This window comes from Phyllobates terribilis, unplaced genomic scaffold (genome assembly GCF_046119375.1).
Source record: "Phyllobates terribilis strain yellow unplaced genomic scaffold, ASM4611937v1 Scaffold_5__5_contigs__length_657084704, whole genome shotgun sequence".
Taxonomy (NCBI): Eukaryota; Metazoa; Chordata; class Amphibia; order Anura; family Dendrobatidae; genus Phyllobates; species Phyllobates terribilis.
In genome coordinates, this window is record NW_027362765.1 from 505,751,078 (window position 1) to 505,768,552 (window position 17,475).

A 17,475-nucleotide genomic window follows, 5' to 3' on the forward strand; every position below is an offset into this window, starting at 1 on the left:
TAATGTCTTGGGTGTCTTGAGATGGCAGTTAGGATTAGTTTAATTAAATTAGTGATGTCTACAAAATAAACATTGGCCGACCAAGGTAAGAAATTGAACAATACCTGTGGCCGACGAAGGTGTGAACTTGAACAATACCCGACCAACTCCATGGCCTGAAAATGTGAAAGTAAACATTGTCCTACAAACTGAATGCTCTGCCAATGTCTTTGGTAAACTATTCCAGATGAATTCACCTCCCTCCCACTGTTTTACATTTGTAATGTGTATTTTTTCATGAATACATGTCTTACATTGGTGATCTGTGTTCATGCTTTTGTGATGGAAGCAAAGCTGAACTTTGGGATCCTGAAAAATGCAGCAAAAACTGCTTTTTGTAAGCAGCTTCTTTACTGCCAATAGAGCAGGTTTTGCCTGCAGAAAAAAAAGGCAGCAAAAATGCAATGTGTGAATATAGCCTAATGCTTCTCCCAAAAGTCCCTTTCAGCAAAAATTGTTGGGCACAGCCTATTTTTGGCAGCCATTAGCACCCACCAATTTAAAAGGGATTCTAACAAAGCTCTTAAATTTGCACAGATATCTGATATGTTTCACCGACTGTTCTTGGACCATAATGCACGGACTGGCTTCGGATCTCATATAAACAAACATACTTTATATATCTTTAAACATAAAAAAATAAAAGCCTAATGAAATGTAGGTGCACCTGTACCGTACCTATGAAATAATATTGCATGATGCTGTCTCGAAACGAAAAAAAAAAATCAGCATAATTGTTACCCCACACTGATGGTGATAATATACCCAATTTAAAAAAATAATAAAACCTAAAAAAACAACATATATAATATAATAAAATATTGATCTAAATTAAGTAAAAAGAAAAAAAAAACTGCAGACAAACCCATATAATATGTGTGAAGGCATTGGTGCCGAATTCACTGTGACATTACACATGTATATAAATATTTTGTGCAAAACTAATCAGTCAGCTGGATTTCTCTTTTCTGATATTACCTTATTATTATTCTTGGAAGATGCAGCATAAATAGAATTAGGACATCTTTATAAAATCACTCTAAAAAGATTGTATGTTACAAAACAAAAGTCATCTTATTTACATGTAAAATCTGCAACATCCTAGAAAATTGGCTAAACCAATGCAGCAGATGGAAGCTGGCTCAGTTTATTACTTGGAGCTATTTACACTGTACAAACCACTATATTGTAGGAGATCAGACAGTCTTGTTTAAATGCAGGACCTGTCGCATAAACTCATACGTAGTGAACGCTACAGCTTGAGACGGGATACAGCGGATGTAGTTGAGGGATAAGCCTCGGTATAATCCTCTGCTTATTCCATGCTCCTTGTACACGTATTTAACGGTCTGCAACATGGTCCTGGGGGGGATAAAAAAAAAAAAAAATACTTACAGTCTGGGTTACAGACATATTTCGTCCTATTGCCATCAATGGTGAATACTATTGCGCATCAGACTTGGAGATTCTGTACTAACATTTGGGATTTTCATTGATTCCAGATAATTTATGATGCAAGTTTATCAGGTAGCAGATGTATGACAAGTCACGTATTTACTTACCGGCATTTTTCAGAGTCTGGCAGAATAGCTGCCAACTGCATTCTTCTCCGTGTAACATCCAAGGGGTAACTGCAGGGGATTAAGGTGATAAAAATATTAATGCCATGACTTTACCCAAAGACATTGGAACAAAACCTTACAATGTTTAGCACAGTGCTGGTCGACCTCACATGTAACCTTGGGATGAAGCAAAGGCGAGCTCTAATTCAGCAAGAGCAAGGAAATCAGCATCCCTGGTCCTGGTGTAACAATAGCAAAAGCCCCCCACAGTTTCGGCATAACAGTACATCCCATAAATGTGAGTGACAAGGGCTTGTCTCATAGATGACACATCATTAAGAAATGCAGTCAATGTCTTATCAGCGAGACCGCAACTACCAGTTGTTAGAACAGAGTGACGGTGACGCTCAGGTGTCACAGAAAGTCATAGTACGTTCTAAATGCCGCCTCTACTTGGTTCTAGCAGTCAGTGGGGTTATTGTCCAGTCCACATTGATAAGTCTGTAATCACTCTGTGTGACTGCAGACATATGAATCCCCCCAGCGCACGCACTGAGTGCTGCGGGGATTCACCGGTTTCTGAGCCGGGACCGGCGAGTACGTATGAGTTATACATACTCCTGGCCAGAACCCATCCCGCGGCTTATACATACAAGTGTATGGAGCAAGGCCACACCCACTGGACGGGCTCTGGCCGGGAGTATAACGCATACATACCCGCCAGTCCCAGCTGAGTAACCGGCGAATCCCCGCAGCGCACAGTGCGTGTGCTGGGGATATTCATATGTCTGCAGCCACACAGAGAACTGCAGACTTATCGATTTGGACCGGACAACCTCTTTAAGACCTCCAGCGATCAAACACTGGCAGCATATCTTAATGATATGCCATGTAACCATAATCCACATGTGGCAGTCCAGAATGTAGCTTCATGCAATACATTAATCCACAAGTAGAAATAATAGACTTACGAAATAGTCTGGGCAATCGCTCCTGCTATTCCACCACACAACAGGCTAGCCTGAGTTTTTAAAACCAAGACATCTGGGTTGTCTGAAGATGGTTTTCCCAGAACTTCTGGAAAGTGTCGGAGTCCATTCGTCTTCAGTGTTTCAAAGGTAAAAAATGAAAATCCTGTGAAATAAAAGATACCTATACAGTCAAAAGGCAAACACCAACTTATACTATTTCTTAAAGACTTTTTTTATGCATCTTCTCCATTTTTTTCATGTCCTGCAGAGTGGTAGTGGTCTAGGACCTAGGACCTCCACCAATTGATCAAAAAATTGTTCTGAATTGCTGAGCTCCTGCATGAGCGCAGTCTGCACATGAGGTTTACAAGCTCAATTCCACACTGCAGAGCAACAGCCGGGGGTCTCAGGTCCTTGAGAAAATCCTAAAGAGGAATTCTTGTTTTCTAATAATTACTGGTATATATAATTGACGCTTCCATAATATCCTACCTGCATAAGGAGCCATCCCTACAACTGTTGGAAGAAGTCCTCTGTAATAACCACGAAAGCCCCCTTCCTACAATAAGCAAAAAATAGGGTAATCCAAGCACTGCAGGCAAAATGTGGTAACGTTAAAAGGGTCCCCAACTTCTAAAGTTATGTGCTATGGTTTAGGTATGATCACTTTATATCCGGTGAAAAGGATAGATCACTAAACCACAACTGCATCATATTTATTGTCAGTATTTGGGTGGGTCCAAAAATTCAGACCCCCACTGATCATGAAATGATAGAATAACCTAATGAGATAATAAGATTTAAAGCACACCTGTCAGGATTGTGCTCAGTAAACTACATACACTGTCAGGTGGGCGACATTACACTGATTAATATGATACCTTGGTTGATGAAATCCATCCTGTGGTTCTTGTTTAATCTTTACTTTCAGTTTGGAGATAATGATATGCTCGTGCTTCGGGTTGGGACTGTGGGGGGGGTGCTCTATCTGGTGCTCTGTTTACATATTCATCTGTAGGCTCTTATGACAGCTCACTGTGCCTCCACTGACCTGCCTCCTATTTTGCATAATGCATCTAGTAGTGCGGGGCTAGGTAAAATAGGAGGCAGGTCAGTGAAGGCAGTGAGCTGTCATAAGATGAATTTATAAGCAGAGCACCAGATAGAGCGCCCCCCACAGGATGTCCCGTAGCACAAGCATATCATTTCCAAACTGAAAGTAAAGATTACACAAGAACCACAGGATGGATTTCATCAACCAAGGTATCAATTTAATCAGTGTAACAGCGCCCACCTGACAGTGTATGTAGTTTACCGAGCACAATCCTGCTGACAGATGGGCTTTAAAGAAGAAAAAAAAGGTCTTTATAAAAGGAGGAGAGGATGTAAATAAATGAAAACATCTAGATAATAGAATGATGTCGCCGTGAGTGAATATGAGACCACATGATAAAAGGTATAACCCATAGCTGCGTCTCATCCACTTGAGTTCATCCAGCTGGTTAAATTGGCTTCTCAGAAAGCTGATCATTGCTCATGGCTATCACTGCCACATTTATAATGTGAAATAAGAGAGAATAATTGAGTTTTGGAAAGAAAAAAGGGGAAAATACAGACAGACAAACATACATAAATGGAACTAATATTCTGACTAATATAAAATATTAAAAAGTAAAAAAAAAAAAAAAAAAAAAAAACATATCACATACCTTTGTGTATATTGTTTTGAATGTGTGTACGATGCCATTGTAGCCTAACTCGCCTTTCACTTGAAACGCTAGACGGGCCCTGACCATATCGAGCGGATAGGTACAAATGACAGCGGTGATACCTGGAACATCAATGACAGCGACTTACACAATGTGCCAGAACACACTAGACAACTAGAGGACAATTCAAGCAACTATTCAGTGTTCTCTACAAATCAACCCTCCTACATGTAAACTCTGCCGTGGGATATAGAGGCCGAGACCTGTATCTGGGTCCCCCTGTAGCTATAACTGTACACTAATGAAAACCTGTCAGCAATTTCATGCTGCCATAAGTACGATGTGGTCCAGAGTCAGTATTAGTTCCTAATTATGAACAACCTAATATAAAAGGCACGACACCTCAATGCAGGATTGCAAAAATAATCAGGAGGAAAAGAGCAAACAGGAGAATTGTCCGCTGGGCATCTCCCCTCAGGCGTCTCCATGTCCAGCCAGCCTCCATGGCTTCACTCTCTATATGCAAATAGTCAGGAATAAGCCTGGGGTGGGTGGGAAGTGCACAGTGGACACTTCTTTCCATAGTTGGCATTACTAATCAGCGCTTCAGAGTAAAATAGTTAAAAGAGGTTGTCCCATGAACAAAGTTCATTTTTAATCAATAAATCTTGGAATAATAATTTCCCCAATTGGATGTGTTTTAAATAAAATGTTCCTGTGCTGAGATAATCTTATAAATGTGCCCCTGCTGTGTACTGTGTAATGGCTGTGTCGGACCCTGCAGGTGCTGGGAAGAGCAGAAGACGGCGGGTGGTGAGTATAATATTGGGTGCAGGGACCTTACATTAGAAGCACCACTCCAAAGGTGAAATAAAAAAAAACACAGGCGTGGTACTTTAAGGGCACATGAAAGATTAAATGCCATTTACTATTTTATTACAGGTGTCACACATAACATAGTGATACTCTACCTGCCATAGATCCAGCCATTAATCTGTGCACGTGTTCTGATTTCCCAAGTTTTACACGCAGTAACTAGAAGTAAACATTGGGGAGTTACTTTTGAATCCAGTAACACAACGACAATATGGTTTAAGAAGAATCTGAAGCAGGATGTGGTCTAGTGTCAGATCATCCAATCCAGGGTACAGCCACACATGATAATACAAGAAGGAGATAGTCATTGTGCCAAGATTCATCAGCGATCGGGGCCCAGCCATCAGCAACTTACCGCCCATCTGTTCATGATGGGTTACAATCTTGCTAAACCCCCTTAGGCCACGATCAGTATTTTACATCAGTATTTGTAAGCCAAAATCATGAGTGGAACAATCAGATTAAAGTATAAGGCTATGTGCCCACGATCCAGAAATGCTCTGGATTTTTTCCCGAGCGTTTCTGCATCTCCCTGGCAGAAAAAACGCATGCGGATTGTACATGCGTTTTTCCAGCGTTCTTCACTTGCATTTCCGCATGCGGGTTGACAAGCGCTTTCCAAGCGATTTTAGCATCACTTCGAAAGTGCTTGACAACTTGGTCACACTATATAAATCCATGCAACCGGCATGGATTTATAGAGTGTGACCGAAAGAATGGTAAAAAATAAATATATACTTACCTTCTGATGGCCACCGGTGCCCTTGTTTTGGCTTGCCGGCAGCTCGCGGTACACTAAAGGACCTGCCGACGTCAGTGGTCGCGTGACCCGTCACATGACTAAATGACGTCACCGCAGGTCCTTCTAGTCTACCGCAAGCTGCCGGCAAGCCGAGACAAGGACACCGGGGGCCATCAGAAGGTAAGTATAATTTTTTTTTTTTTTACAGGTACTATGGTACCCGGGTCTGGAGAAGAGTCTCCTCTTCTCCAGACCTGGGTACCATCCGCACATTGAAACGTATGGAATCCGCATGTACAGATGAAGTGATGCGGATTCCATGCGTTCAATGCAAGTCAATGGCGGCGGAAACGCTGCGCTTCAGCAAAATAATTGGTAGTGCTGCGGATTTTTCCGCAATGATAATCCGCAGCGGAAATTTCCGCAGCATGTGCACAACACATGTGGATTATCATTGGGAAACATGGCAGACCTTCTACCAAGCGGTTTTTAAGCGCTTCTGCAGCGGAATTGCCACTGCGGAAACGCTTAAAAAAACCAAGTCACCACTTCTGTATTTTTCACCCACTCCTGGTTTTCACTTACAAATACGGAGGTAAAATACTGAATGTGTGAACATGGCCTCAATGCACAGCCACTCAATAACAGCTGTGTTGTTCATTGCAGAGACAGATTAGGAGGAAGAAATGGGTGTCGTGACACTCACTAGAAGATTAAGTGCCAGGCTTTGTCACAAGGTTCAGCGCAGAGCTGAAGCTTATATTGGAAAACAATTATCAGTCAAACATGCAACCTTTAGTCAGCTTGTGTTTGCTTCTTCTTGTAATAAAATGGTTACAGCATTCCTACACTAAGTAGAAATACATTTTCACATAACCTAAAAGTTTAAACGGGTGTTCCATGGAATCAGAATTATTGCTAAAAATCCTGAGAAAAGTTAAAAAATAAATAAAAGAATCTATAAAATCGCACTCCCCGATCTCCTGCAGGGCTCATCCTGACACTCACATCGTCACCTTTCCTCGCTGCTCTCTGCTCCTGATCTTGACACCAAAACTCAAAAAAATGCTGGTTCATCCAGTAATTGACTGAGGGGGCGCCGTTGTGGCCGGTGATTGGCTGAGTGGCGATTTATGGTGTGTGGAGGTCGAGAACCAGGTGAACGCCAGAACAGAACCCACCGGCATTGGGAGGGTGACAAGCGTTTTTTTTTTTTAACCAGTATGAGGATATCTAGCATTGTGGTTTTGATTACCTAGACACATATACCTGAGTTTTTTTCTCTTTCATTCAATTCTAAAAGGGTAAAAGTGACCTTGGAAAGGGAAGATAAATTGCATGTTTGTAGGAAAGCTATGGCTAAACCATCACTCCTGATTTATTATGTTTCTGGACAAAGGAGATCAGAAAGAATATAGTCATATGCTTGGTCTTATAGTGGTCATACAACTTATCTGCTTGGTTGTTTGGTTGGCAGCCATTCTTCCTAAACCAACTACCCCCTCCCACTGCTGAACACCTCTTCTGGTGTCTAATCTACCTTCAGAACAAAATATCAGTCTTGTTGAAATTCAAGATACTCATCCTTCCCATCTATCACCAGGGAAGAATCGATATGCCACTGTACACATTAGATGGTTGACCAATGCCGACTAAAATGGTAGGCTCGGTTGATGTTAAAGGGGTTGTCCACTACTTTCACATTGAAGCCCTACCCGCAGACGGCGGCCGCAGGCCGGAAGTCCTTACCTGCGGTGCTTAGCCGTCAAGTTGTAGTGGCCGCCGCTTGTTACTGTACATCCTCCTCCTATTCAATTGAATGGGAGGCGGATGTTCTGTACCCTGCTGCGACCACTACAGATGGACGGCCAGGCACTGCAGGTAAGGACTTCCGGCCGCCGCCACCGATGTCAGCTGATTGGCGGGGGTGCCACGTTCAGGACTCCGGCCGATCATACATTGATGCCCTATTCAATGTGAAAGTAGTGGACAACTCTTAAGCTATTGTGTATGGGCACCTTTATTATACAGAGAGGCAAATAGCATCAGGATGCAAAAAAACAACACATGCAACAGATTAAGAATTGCATACACATCCCTCGCCAATGTAAAGTGCTTTACCTGTATTGTGGCTTTAGAGTAGGCGAATGTACGATGCTTACACAGTTTGTATCACTTTACTGACACAGTCGGCTTCTAAAACTACAGCACAAAAATGAGTGAATACCTTTTTATACTTGTCAAATGCCATAAATTGTATGGCACCATAAGGAAAGATCCTAATCATCATGGCCCCATTTCCTTTGTACAATCCCAAGAAACCTTCGTTCTTTTTGACAGCGAACACAGTGGCTAGAACGCCTATGGAAAAAGGAAAATCGTAAGATGCAGAAGCTGGAGTATAGCATTTCTCCGTGGTAAACCAGCATGACATTCTGTTCAAACTATTATCTTTCCTTTAAAATCACCAATAAAAAAAATGAGTGAAAACCACTGAATCTATTATGAAGTTTTTCTTACCCAAGTGTCTGTAATGGACATTTTGCGCCTGCAACAAAATCTTGATCCTGTCCAGAGGTGCAATGGTTGTTTTTGCACAGCAGCTTGCAACACCTATGTAAAAATGATGACAGGGTGTGTTACCATTATATTATACAACACTCATACACTAAACCTTTACTAAAATTTTCAGGGGAACACTATGGAAGACACATTCCTACGTTCTATTTCTCAAGACTGTCACATTGCATCTCTACAGAAAAGGTATTGTTTTTATTGGAAGACCATACCACTGCTTCCAAGTTCATTTCAAAGGTGGGGGATGCGTTTAATCGCTGGCGGTCCTGAGTTCCCTGTTCGAATGGAGCAGTGATTAACTATGGGGCTGATGATGGGGATGAGCGCTGTAGCGGTCCAGCTTCTTTAGCAGCAGACAATAATGGAGTGGGAACATGCATACACAACCACCGCCCCATTCAAATGGGGGACACAGGACCCCCAGTGATCAAAAGCTAATTTCCTATCTTGTGCATAGGTGATAGGTTGTGATTGTGGGACAATCGCTGTACAGGATATTCACTGGTGAACACTAATGTAATTATCCTTATACAAAGTTGTCAATGTCATACTAAGGGCTCATGTTCCCACCATAGTAAATCATTGAGCAATGTTTTTCAATACCTTTATGATGCGCAATGGCGCACAGCACCTTTATAAACACGCTGCATTATTCTAGAAAGGCAGAGGCGCAGGAACCTTGTGGGAAGTACAATTACAACTGAACAACTAATTGTCTTTTATTGAGATCTGCAAAAGTTATGTGACCATACTAATCTGAAAGCACTATGATGTAGGGGCAGAGACCCTGATTCCAGTGATGTGTCCCTTACTGGGCTGCTTACTGTAGTTTTGATAAAATCCCTGTTTTATCAGTGGGAAATCATCACTAACAAACTAGTAAACCTGATGCCAGGTAGCCGTCCATATTCATGACATCTGTATAACTCTGCCCCCACCATTGATTGGCAGCTTTCTGCCTATGCACAGTGTATACAGCTGCCAATCAGTGGTGTTGGTGGGGTTATACAGGGCTCAGCATTCAGAGGACTGGTAAATCTGCAGCAAAGAAAACTGATTTTATCAAAACTGCAGCAAGCAGCCCAGTGAGTGACACATCACTGAAATCAGGGTCTCTGCCTCTACATCATGCTGCTCTCAGATGGGGTAGCAAAAAACAGGTGACAAATTCCTTTTAAGACAATGATTTAAGCCCAGCTAGATATATCTCTATAATAGCATGCAGGTACTTTATACTCCAGTTGTTCTGCATTTCTGTAAATGCTTCAGCTGCATCTTTCTGATTCAGTGAATTTAAATTTATGTTCCTATAAACACACAGTTATTTTTAGGATAAGAGAAAGTGGTTTACCTCCTGCCACAAAAGAACGAAGCCAATAGAAATCTCTGTATCCGGGGCTCTGCAGTCGGCCTTTAGACGGAGTAATAGCAGCCTCAGAAGTCATTTTGATCAATAATGCATGTTTCCTATATAGAAAATATATAGAAGAATACTGGGGGGGGGGGGGGGATAATTGTAAGATATTTACATTGCAAAATGAAAAGTTTTCATATTTAATAATCAAATTTAGATAAAAAAATATATTTAGTTTTCCTTGTTTTAGTTCAATTTCATATTAAATGTTCAAACATTACAAAATGATGAGAGAATGAACATATTAATACCATCAACAGTTACAGAGCATCGCTACATGTTCAATACGTCCTGAATAAAAAGGAACCACGTTAGGGTACGTTCACACGATGCAGTTATGGTCAGTGTGGAGGCGGACAGCACAGGGGCCCACTGCCAGCTTATGGGCTAGTGTACTCGGCTGATTTTCTACAGACTCTCAGGTCCACGTAATCGGTCTGATCCATTCAGTGGCTCATGTGAACGTAACCTAACACAGCCATAAAGAACAACATATACACTGATCAGCGAGAACAATAAGACTACTGACAGATGAATAGCATTGATTATTATGTTACGATGGACATATTAGGAAGGAGGTGAACAGTCACTTCTTGACATTTGTGTGTTGGATGCAGGAAACATGGACAAGCGGAAGACTCTGAGCGACTTTTTCAAGGACTAAATTGTAATGACTAGGTCAAAGTGTCTCAAAAACACATGGATGAGCATGAGAAGCAGGGCTAGCTCGTATCATCCGGTCCTGCAGAGGCGCTACTATTACAAATTGTTGGAGGTGTTAAAGGGGTCGTCCAGCTAGGAGAGGTGATAGCTTGTTGATCAGTGGGTGTCTGATTGCTGGGACCTGCACCAATCAGCAGAACGGTGCGCTTTTATACCTGTTAGAACGGAGCGCAAGTGCGATGTATGTATGTACGTATGTGCGATGGCCGCTCCATTCATGTCATAAAAAGTCATATGTAATGCTGGCTCTGATACAGAGCACTACAGATCAGGGAACCCATGCTATCTCAGCTCATCACTGCAGGTGATGTCTGTCATTAGTCTAGGATTAGTCAGGGATAAGTGACCTGTCTCTCAGTACACATTACAAAAATTAGCAAACAAAGCAAAGAGAGAATGAAGCAGAGTTGTCTGACCAGAGAACTGATAATGCCCTGTACACAACAAGGTTAGTCAGGCAAGGTCACGACACAGCAAAACCCGCGCCCCGGCTCCGCCACCCACAGCAGGACCCGCGCCCCGGCTCCGCCACCCACAGCAGGACCCGCGCCCCGGCTCCGCCACCCACAGCAGGACCCGCGCCCCGGCTCCGCCACCCACAGCAGGACCCGCGCCCCGGCTCCGCCACCCACAGCAGGACCCGCGCCCCGGCTCCGCCACCCACAGCAGGACCCGCGCCCCGGCTCCGCCACCCACAGCAGGACCCGCGCCCCGGCTCCGCCACCCACAGCAGGACCCGCGCCCCGGCTCCGCCACCCACAGCAGGACCCGCGCCCCGGCTCCGCCACCCACAGCAGGACCCGTGCCCAGGCTCCGCCATCCACGGCAGAACATAGTTATACACTCCAGTCTCCAGCAATGAGACACACAGATCAGAACACACAACCAAAATTACTCCTGAATAATGGCGAGTGAACCGGACATCATACATGTGAACAAACACCAACATTTAATTTCATGAAATGATGAAGGTCACAGGTAACACAACAGCCCAATACAGGGGTCATGTGCACGGTACTATTTTAAGGGATATGTCAGAACCCCAGGAAAGTGGCGCAGTAAGGCAGAGCCGGTCCTGCACACTGCATGGCGGCACCAGATGTGAGGACAATACCGCACAGACTTGCAGCACTGCGCACAGCACACGGGTCTTACCAGCAAGTGTGGGCTCAGGAAGTGACATCACACCTCGGGCACAGCACAGGCGCTATATTGGGCAAGATCCGCTCCAGCTACCCCAAATGCTGCGCTTCACTACCTCGGCTGGCAGCTCTGAGCAGTGTGTGTAACTGTACTCTGACCAATGCTTTAGCCACAACATCTGCGCAGCCGCATTACACAGGCAGAGTTCAGCAATAATAACACTTTACGCCAGCCAGCAGACATTTTGTTGGAGACTGAATATCGCGGCTTATAATAAAATAGAGCGCAGCCAATATGGCGCCGGAGCGCGGACACTGTGCCAGGATGAAGTCTGATCCCTCACTTCCGAACGTAACGTTTACGTAAGACGTGAGGGGGCGTATCTAGCTACGCGACCGGATGTAAACACGGAAGTAGCGCGCTGCTGCCCGCCGCTAGGTGAGAGTGATGGTGCTGTGTGAGTGACGTGCAGCGGCCGCCACCAACTGCCCGTGTGTACTGCGCTCAGCGGCTGCATAGTCCTGTAACTGTGTGTATGTAGATATATAATCTCTCTCTAGTGTGACCTGAACCCTCCATTAGAGGCGCACTCATACCTGGCATTGCCATGTGCACAGACCTGTAGCCATAGGATGGCTCCGCTGCCCGCGGATAGAACATTCAGCGCAAGTCTACACGGCGCCATTAAAGCTTGCGGCTACGTTGCACCGTAATGGAAGTGAGCTGGTTGTGTTGCTTATGATGAGCCGCTACTATTGCAGCACTCGGCCAGGAGTCCAGCAGCTCGGCTTTCTGGTGACCTGTGTCCTGCAGGGTGCTGCCCGACCACATTCACCTATATTATAGGGCATTGTGGTCTGTACCTGATGGGTGAAGACCTCTCAGGCTGGATCGGGGGCATATTGTAGGGAAAAGCTGACCGTAATTATGGGACGTTCACCTGACCCTAGGGCTAAAATGATTACTCTTCTGTGGTAAGTCTAATAGGGTCGTCTGTGGCCAACATAGAGGAAAAGAGTTGTGTGTCCAGCACGACCAACCTGGATGGTCACACTGGACACAATCCTCTTTTCCTCTACGTTGGCTGCACTCACCAGTGGGATCGGCACCCACCATTAAATTCCCAACCTCCACAGACTAATTCCACAGTGTGGTGAGCTCCATACCCATGTTTTTTTCCTCATCTCTTGGCCAGAATGGAGAGATGTTACAGAATGTCTCTCACCCTGGAGGGACCTGTCCTGAATCATGCAGACGACCTTTCAATGTGTAATTTTTACTTTGTGGCTTTAATGAAAATCTAACATTGCCATTGGCAACCTATGGCGGGCCACTGGCTGCACAATTGTTAAACAGAATCATATCCATTGGCCATCGCGGAGGTGGACATTAAGCCGCATTTGGTCTCATTGTTGGGCCACGTTCACAACTTCAATTTGATCAGTCAGAGGAAAAGTATAATAGAAACATGTCACCACTTCTGTATTTATCACCCACTCCTGGTTTTGGCTTACACATACTGATGTAAAATACTGAATGTGTGAATGTGGCCTTATCAGGTCTTCCCACATATTCTAACTGATTGGGCTGTTTTTGATTAAAGGGATCTTGTCAGCACAGATAGGTGGAAAAAAGCAGGTGTTAAGGTGTATATAAATGATTGGCTCCACCATCAAGCACTGAGCGCCTGTGCTTGGTGTGAACAGTCATTCTGTGCTTACAGAGACCCTTTAAGGTCAGTTTCATACATTCATAATACACAGACTGTGCTCACATCACAATACCCAGGGCAACTGCCAGGTCTCTTGACATGAACTAATTATCTCATATATGCCTATGAGTCAGCTGGCTTGGATCAGGAGACCCAGCGGTCTGGCCAGGCATTGTGATGTGATCCCAATCCATGTGTCAAGAACATCCAGAACTGGCCTAACTTATTAGCGTGTAAATACAAGCACTTTTGCAATTTACTGTTTATTAAAATTTGCAGCTGTTCTTGAAATATTTACACTTTTCTTTTGTTTAGCTTGTTGTCTAGGAGACCGACCTCCGCTGCTGCTTAGCTTGTAAGCTGTGTCCTGAAGTTGGGTGGGATTTGAAAATCACATCACACTCCAGTAATCCTGGCCAGCCTCAAAGCAGTGCTTATAAGCTCCATAGAACTAGAGCTTGTTAGCACTGTGCGCCTTCGGCCACTGCTGATAGACAGCAGTGAGGGTCGGTTACCTAGGCAATGAGCTGTATAGAACAGAAGAGTTTTAATAATTTAAGAATGGCTACAATTTTAATAAACCCTAAATTGAAAAAGTGCTTGTATTTCCATGTACTAGCCAACAATATCCTTCTATGAAGATGAGAATAACCCCTTAATGGATTATCCAAGCAGTATGCCACCAATCTCTGCCCCATCACAAGCTCTTTAGTGATCCAGATGATTGTACAATGTGTATTGTTCATGCAAAATAATTTTTAGTCATTTGTGGTCAGTGCTTTAATGGGGATATGAGACTTTGTATAAAAAAAATAAATATGTGCCTAAGCACTAACAGGCAGGTAGTTGCAGCCTACCTGCCTGTTGTGCCCAGTGCCATTCACCCTGCTGGCGATTCGGCTGCTTCTGACATCACGTCAACATAGTGACAGCTTCTTCTCTGCTCTGTTGACAGGGCGCGACTTCTGATGTCTTGCTGATTTACACCGTCTCCCTTCTGCCTAACTGGGGGAGCAGGCTATCAGTCAGCATGATGTCGAAGTCACGACCCGTTGAAGAATGGTGCCAGGCACAACTGGCAGGTAGGTAGCAACTAGCTGCCTGTTAATGCATAGGTACTTTTTTTTTTTTTTTATTATTATTTATTCTAAGTCCTGGATATCCCATTGGTGGGTTCACTCACACTTGCATATAAATCGGGCCAGTGCAGTTTGATAAAAAAAAATCAGATTGCACTCTGACCAATGTTAATCTGTGATGCAGTGTCTATCTGTGTATTTTTTCTCTGCTGTATTCGGCATAAGAAAAAAAATTGCAGCACGTTATTTCACTCAGAAATCGGTGCAATGCGAGAAAAAAAATCGCATGGAATCCGATTTTTACCAACACATTACAATTCGCCGAGTAAAAAAATGGACAGCACACGGATGACAAGTGAGAAAAAAATCATCCCACTCTCCTGGAGGAGAATGAGACCTATACTTTTGAGCGCTAGTGTGAGTGAACCCTAAAGCATAATGCCAGCACTTTTTTTAAATTTTACTGCGGAGTGATGCCTCTATTCCAAGTTTCCTGCCCCAAGTAATGTACTCACAAGCCGCCCCATTCATCTATTATCGGCGCCGCTCCGGTCGTCTTCTAAAATATGTGACCTGACGGATCGCTGCAGTGTTTGCTGGGTGATCCCAAAGTCACTTCTAAATGCAAGTCTATGAGGGCCAGAACGAGACTCTCATAGACTTACACTGAGAGCTTGTGACCTTTACCTCTGACTTCCGGTCAGTCAGAAGTTGCGATCACAAGATGGTGGCACGGGAGCGGAGGTGCGCAGAGAAATGCTGAAGACGGCAGCTGGTGAGTATAATACTAGTGTCAGGGAACTTGTATTGATAGCATCACTCCAGTGCTAAAATAAAAAAAAACATTGAAGTAGCGCTTTAATTGAAATAATTATGAAAATTCAAGTAAAGAGCATGGAGCAATCCAAAGCCAGGGTATTTCCCACAACTTTTTTCTGTGTATCAAGGAACATATACAGCTCTGGCAAAAATTAAGAGACCACTGCACAGTTTTCTCTACATGTCTGACAGCCATTCCATTCCAGTGTCAGTTAAATTCCAACCAAAGTCCACCTCATTCTACTTAATGTGCTTCTGATTAGGTGATGACCTGAACCAAATCTTATGTAACGAGGGAAAGTATAAGAAACACTGCTGTGGTCTTCACAATCCTCTTGCAATAGGACAAGCTGGATGGCAAAACAAGTGCTAGGAATAGCCCAAAAGTAATTTGAATGAAAAAATAACTTGTAACCATGCCAAAGGAGTTGAAAAGAAAAGTCTTGAGTGAGGAAAAGAAGGGCTCAATTCTGGTTTTACTAGCAGAGGGTTACAGTGAGCGTCATGTTGCCTCCATCCTTTAAATTTCGAAGACGGCAGTCCATTACAACAAAGTCAAGCAGCAGACATTGGGGACAACAAAGCTACAGACCGGCAGAGGGCAAAAGCGACTCTCCACTGACCGGGATGACCGTCATCTTATTCGAATGTCACTCAGCAACCGCAGGATGACATCAAGTGACCTACAAAATGAATGCCAAATGGCAGCTGGGGTGAAGTGCACGGCAAGAACAGTTCGTAACCGGCTCCTAGAGACAGGCCTCAAGTCATCTAAAGCTAGAAAAAAGCCTTTTATCAATGAGAAGCAAAGGAGAGCCAGGCTGAAGTTTGCCAAAGACCATAAGGATTGGACCATAGAGGACTGGAGTAAGGTAATCTTCTCTGATGAGTCTAATTTTCAGCTTTGCCCAACACCTGGTCGTCTAATGGTTAGTCGGAGACCTGGAGAGGCATACAATCCATAGTGTCTTGCAACCACTGTGAAATTTTTTGGAGGATCGGTGATGATCTGGGGATGCTTCAGCAAGGCTGGAATTGGGCAGGTTAATCTTTGCGAAGGACGTATGAATCAAGCCGCATACAAGGTTATCCTTGAAAAACACTTGCTTCCTTCTGTTCAGGCAATGTTCCCCAACTCTGAGGACTTTTTTCCAGCAGGACAATGCCCCATGCCACACAGCTAGGTCAATCAATGTGTGGATGAAGGAGCACCACATCAAGACCCTGTAATGGCCAGCCCAATCTCCAGACCTGAACCCCATTGAAAATCTCTGGAATGTAATCAAGAGGAAGATGGATAGTCACAAGCCATCAAACAAAGAAGAACTGCTTACATTTTTGTGCCAGGAGTGGCATAATGTCACCCAAAAGCAGTGTGAAAGACTGGTGGAAAGCATGGCAAGACACATGAAAGCTGTGATTAAAAACCATGGTTATTCCACCAAATATTGATTTCTGAATTCTTCCTGAGTTAAAACATGAATATTGTGGTTTCTAAATGAATAAGAACTTGTTTTCTTGGCACTATTTGAGGTCTGAAAGCACTGCTTCTTTTTTATTATTTTGACGATTTCTCATTTGCTGTAAATAAATACAAAATTTTTAGCTTTGAATTTCGGAGACATGATGTCAGTAGTTTATAGAATAGAACAACAATGTACATTTTACTCAAAAATATACCTATAAAGAGAAAAATCAGAGAAAATGAAAATTTTGCAGTGGTCTCTTAATTTTTGCCAGAACTGTATGTTCATACATGCCTATTGTAAGCAGAGAAATAGAGCTCACATTATTCTTTGTTCTACATACCAAGAGCTGATGGTGGCGCTAGAGCACCAGAGGTCAGAAAGCTTTGTGTCACTGAGGCTCCTTGCTAAAGTGATCAGGTCTCTTCTAGTGCTACTTTTGTAGTGCTGCTCTATTCCCTAGGCAGCATGGGATGTGTGCAGGGGAGGCACAAAGCTCTTTCAGCCTTGCATCCACAGTCAGAAATACTGTACAGTTCCATTCTAATTAGTGGAATTATTTCTAAATCTGTTTTCTTCTTCCCAAGAGAGGATTGTTAGGAGAGGGGGCTGATAACATCGAAGGGCAAACTAAGGGCCTGAAG

At 43.6% G+C, this 17,475-nt stretch overlaps 2 protein-coding genes across 6 annotated transcripts in view; one reads left to right on the forward strand and one right to left on the reverse strand.

The window, feature by feature from the left end:
- Positions 1 to 1,165: 1,165 nt before the first annotated feature.
- On the reverse strand, positions 1,166 to 12,068 carry SLC25A16 (solute carrier family 25 member 16). 2 transcript variants are annotated; one of them, XM_073685609.1, is made up of 10 exons: positions 11,769 to 12,068; positions 9,828 to 9,943; positions 8,420 to 8,512; positions 8,127 to 8,260; positions 5,253 to 5,316; positions 4,282 to 4,403; positions 3,065 to 3,131; positions 2,573 to 2,735; positions 1,602 to 1,670; positions 1,166 to 1,401 (listed from the first exon to the last, which is right to left on the reverse strand). In XM_073685609.1, exons 2-10 carry the CDS (start codon positions 9,919 to 9,921, stop codon positions 1,236 to 1,238), a joined length of 972 nt encoding a protein of 323 aa, XP_073541710.1. In that variant the 5' UTR covers positions 9,922 to 9,943; positions 11,769 to 12,068; the 3' UTR covers positions 1,166 to 1,235. The 2 variants fall into 2 exon arrangements, with proteins under 2 accessions (XP_073541710.1, XP_073541709.1); XM_073685608.1 differs by having other exon boundaries at positions 9,828 to 9,969; positions 11,769 to 12,061.
- BLOC1S2 (biogenesis of lysosomal organelles complex 1 subunit 2) overlaps positions 12,053 to 17,475 on the forward strand; it is a 40,352-nt gene continuing 34,929 nt past the window's right edge. The window contains exon 1 of one of the 4 annotated variants that reach the window (XM_073685610.1): positions 12,053 to 12,194. The gene's annotated coding sequence lies outside the window, so the exon portion shown is untranslated. Of the gene's footprint in view, positions 12,290 to 12,706; positions 12,731 to 17,475 lie in introns of those variants that run through there. The other 3 variants (XM_073685613.1, XM_073685612.1, XM_073685614.1) reach the window with 3 other exon arrangements.